This window comes from Myotis yumanensis, unplaced genomic scaffold (assembly GCF_028538775.1).
Source record: "Myotis yumanensis isolate MYYU_CA2020_CCGP unplaced genomic scaffold, mMyoYum1.0.hap1 SCAF_10, whole genome shotgun sequence".
In the NCBI taxonomy this organism is placed as follows: Eukaryota; Metazoa; Chordata; class Mammalia; order Chiroptera; family Vespertilionidae; genus Myotis; species Myotis yumanensis.
The window spans coordinates 40,062,280-40,064,489 of record NW_027223761.1 but is presented as its reverse complement, the minus strand read 5'-3'; the positions used below and the strand labels follow the sequence as shown (position 1 = coordinate 40,064,489).

Sequence of the window (2,210 nt, the reverse complement as noted above, 5' to 3'; positions counted from 1 at the left end):
CCAAATATAGGCATAATTTCAGGACATAGGTATGATTTTTGTATGTTAATTATTGGTGTTATAGGTTGTAATAAAGATGGACATGATTTAACTGATAAACCAAGGGTAATTTACTGGAAGAACAAGAGGAAATCACAGAATAAACAGAAGTCTGGAAATATGGGATTAAAAGCCAAGCCATTCCATAAGATTAGGAAACATCAAAAATAGTAACCTCCTTTATGTTGTATGAATACATCATATCCATGAGGTAAATCTCTACTTTATATTATATCAAAACACAGACAATGCTATAAGTCAATTATTCTCATTTTAACTTAGGATTCATTTTTAAATATATTTTTTATTGTTGATAGTATTATAGCTATCTCCCATTCCCCTCTCTCTCCCATAGACTTAGGAGTTTTTAACACCACACTGTCTTTGAGGACCACTGTGTATAGTACTTTCCAAAAAGTAACCAAATGGACACTTTTAAAAAGGAATGAAAGGAAATGTAAGTATACCCTACTTTTTGAAATATTCACAATTCCTTCAATATCTCAGATATTTAAAAAAATATTGCCTATAATGTATATTGAGAAAATTGATCAACTATCCTCTGGGGAAAAAAAGAGAATCTCTAATGTTTGTAAATTAATTGCTTCTACCATTCTTTCCAGCATACTGGTTAGAGGTCTTTTCATCTTTCCAGGATCTTGATAAGAAATTATCTTAAAGAAGTGAGATCCTACTCCGTAACAGGAATTCAATGACACTTGCTAAGAGAATGTCTTCTTTCAATGATACCCAGTTCCATCCCCCCTTCTTTCTCCTGCTAGGAATATCAGGACTAGAAACTATGCATATATGGATTGCTTTCCCATTCTGTATTGTGTACCTGATCGCCCTAGTGGGGAACATCACCATTCTCTTTGTGATCAAGACTGAACATAGTCTCCACCAGCCCATGTTCTACTTCCTGGCCATGTTGTCTATGATTGACCTGGGTCTGTCCACATCTACCATCCCCAAAATGCTGGGAATCTTCTGGTTCAACCTCCAAGAAATCAGCTTTGGTAGTTGCCTAGCTCAGATGTTCTTTATCCACATGTTTACAGGCATGGAGACAGTTCTACTGGTGGCCATGGCTTATGACCGCTTTGTTGCCATCTGCAACCCTCTCCAGTATACAATGATCCTCACCAATAAAACAATCAGCATCCTACTCTCTGTTGTTGTTGGAAGAAATTTTCTCCTTGTGACTCCATTTGTGTTTCTCATTCTGAGGCTGCCTTTCTGTGGACATTACATCATCCCTCACACATACTGTGAGCACATGGGTCTTGCCAGGCTGGCCTGTGCACCCATCAAGATCAACATTATCTATGGGCTAATGGTGATTTCTAATATCATTGTAGATGTGATCCTGATTGCCTCTTCTTATGTGCTTATCCTTCAAGCTGTTTTCCGCATTCCCTCTCAGGAAGCCCAACTAAAGGCTCTCAATACCTGCGGTTCGCATGTCTGTGTCATGCTGTGCTTTTACACACCAGCATTTTTTTCTTTTATGACACACCGCTTTGGTCAAAACATTCCACATTATATCCACATTCTTTTGGCTAATGTATATGTGGTTGTCCCACCTGCTCTTAACCCGGTCATTTATGGAATCAGGACCAAGCAAATTCGAGAGCGGGTTGTAAAGATATTTATACAGAAATAATATTTGTAAAGATTGGGGAAATATATCCACATACTACCTATGGTTAATCTGAGCATTGTTTTAAATTTTCTATTATATTGGATAGTAGTGGCCAGATTTTTCATTTTTATGGAAAGTGGTTTGGGATTGACAGATAGAGCAAAGTTACTTTTGCTGCCCACTCTGCTCACCCACCCCCATGTAACTGCACAAATGGAAAAGGAAGATATTCAAGAGGCAGCAGTATTTGGGGAAGAGAATGGCTGGTGGAAAAGGGTGTGAACTCTCCCCATTTCTCCATATGGCTTTTCTCTAGGTCAGTTTAGACCCTGAAGGATCACTGACTTAATGAATAAATAGAATCTGGAAATGCTAGAAGCAAGATGATTTATATTATTCTGAAAAGCTATTGTAAGTAATTACAGTTTTATTGTAGCAGAATTGAAATGTCTAGAAATGATCTATTTTGACAATAAAAAAATATAAAGAGATGGTTTATGAGACTAAACAGAAAAGGAAAAATGTC

General features: G+C 37.1%; 1 protein-coding gene across 1 annotated transcript; it reads left to right on the top strand.

Moving 5' to 3' along the window:
• The first annotated feature begins 769 nt into the window (after positions 1–769).
• Positions 770–1,705, top strand: LOC139018086 (olfactory receptor 52E4). Its single transcript, XM_070426726.1, has one exon. The coding sequence runs from the start codon at positions 770–772 to the stop codon at positions 1,703–1,705; it is 936 nt and encodes a 311-aa protein (XP_070282827.1).
• The last annotated feature ends 505 nt before the right edge of the window (positions 1,706–2,210 follow it).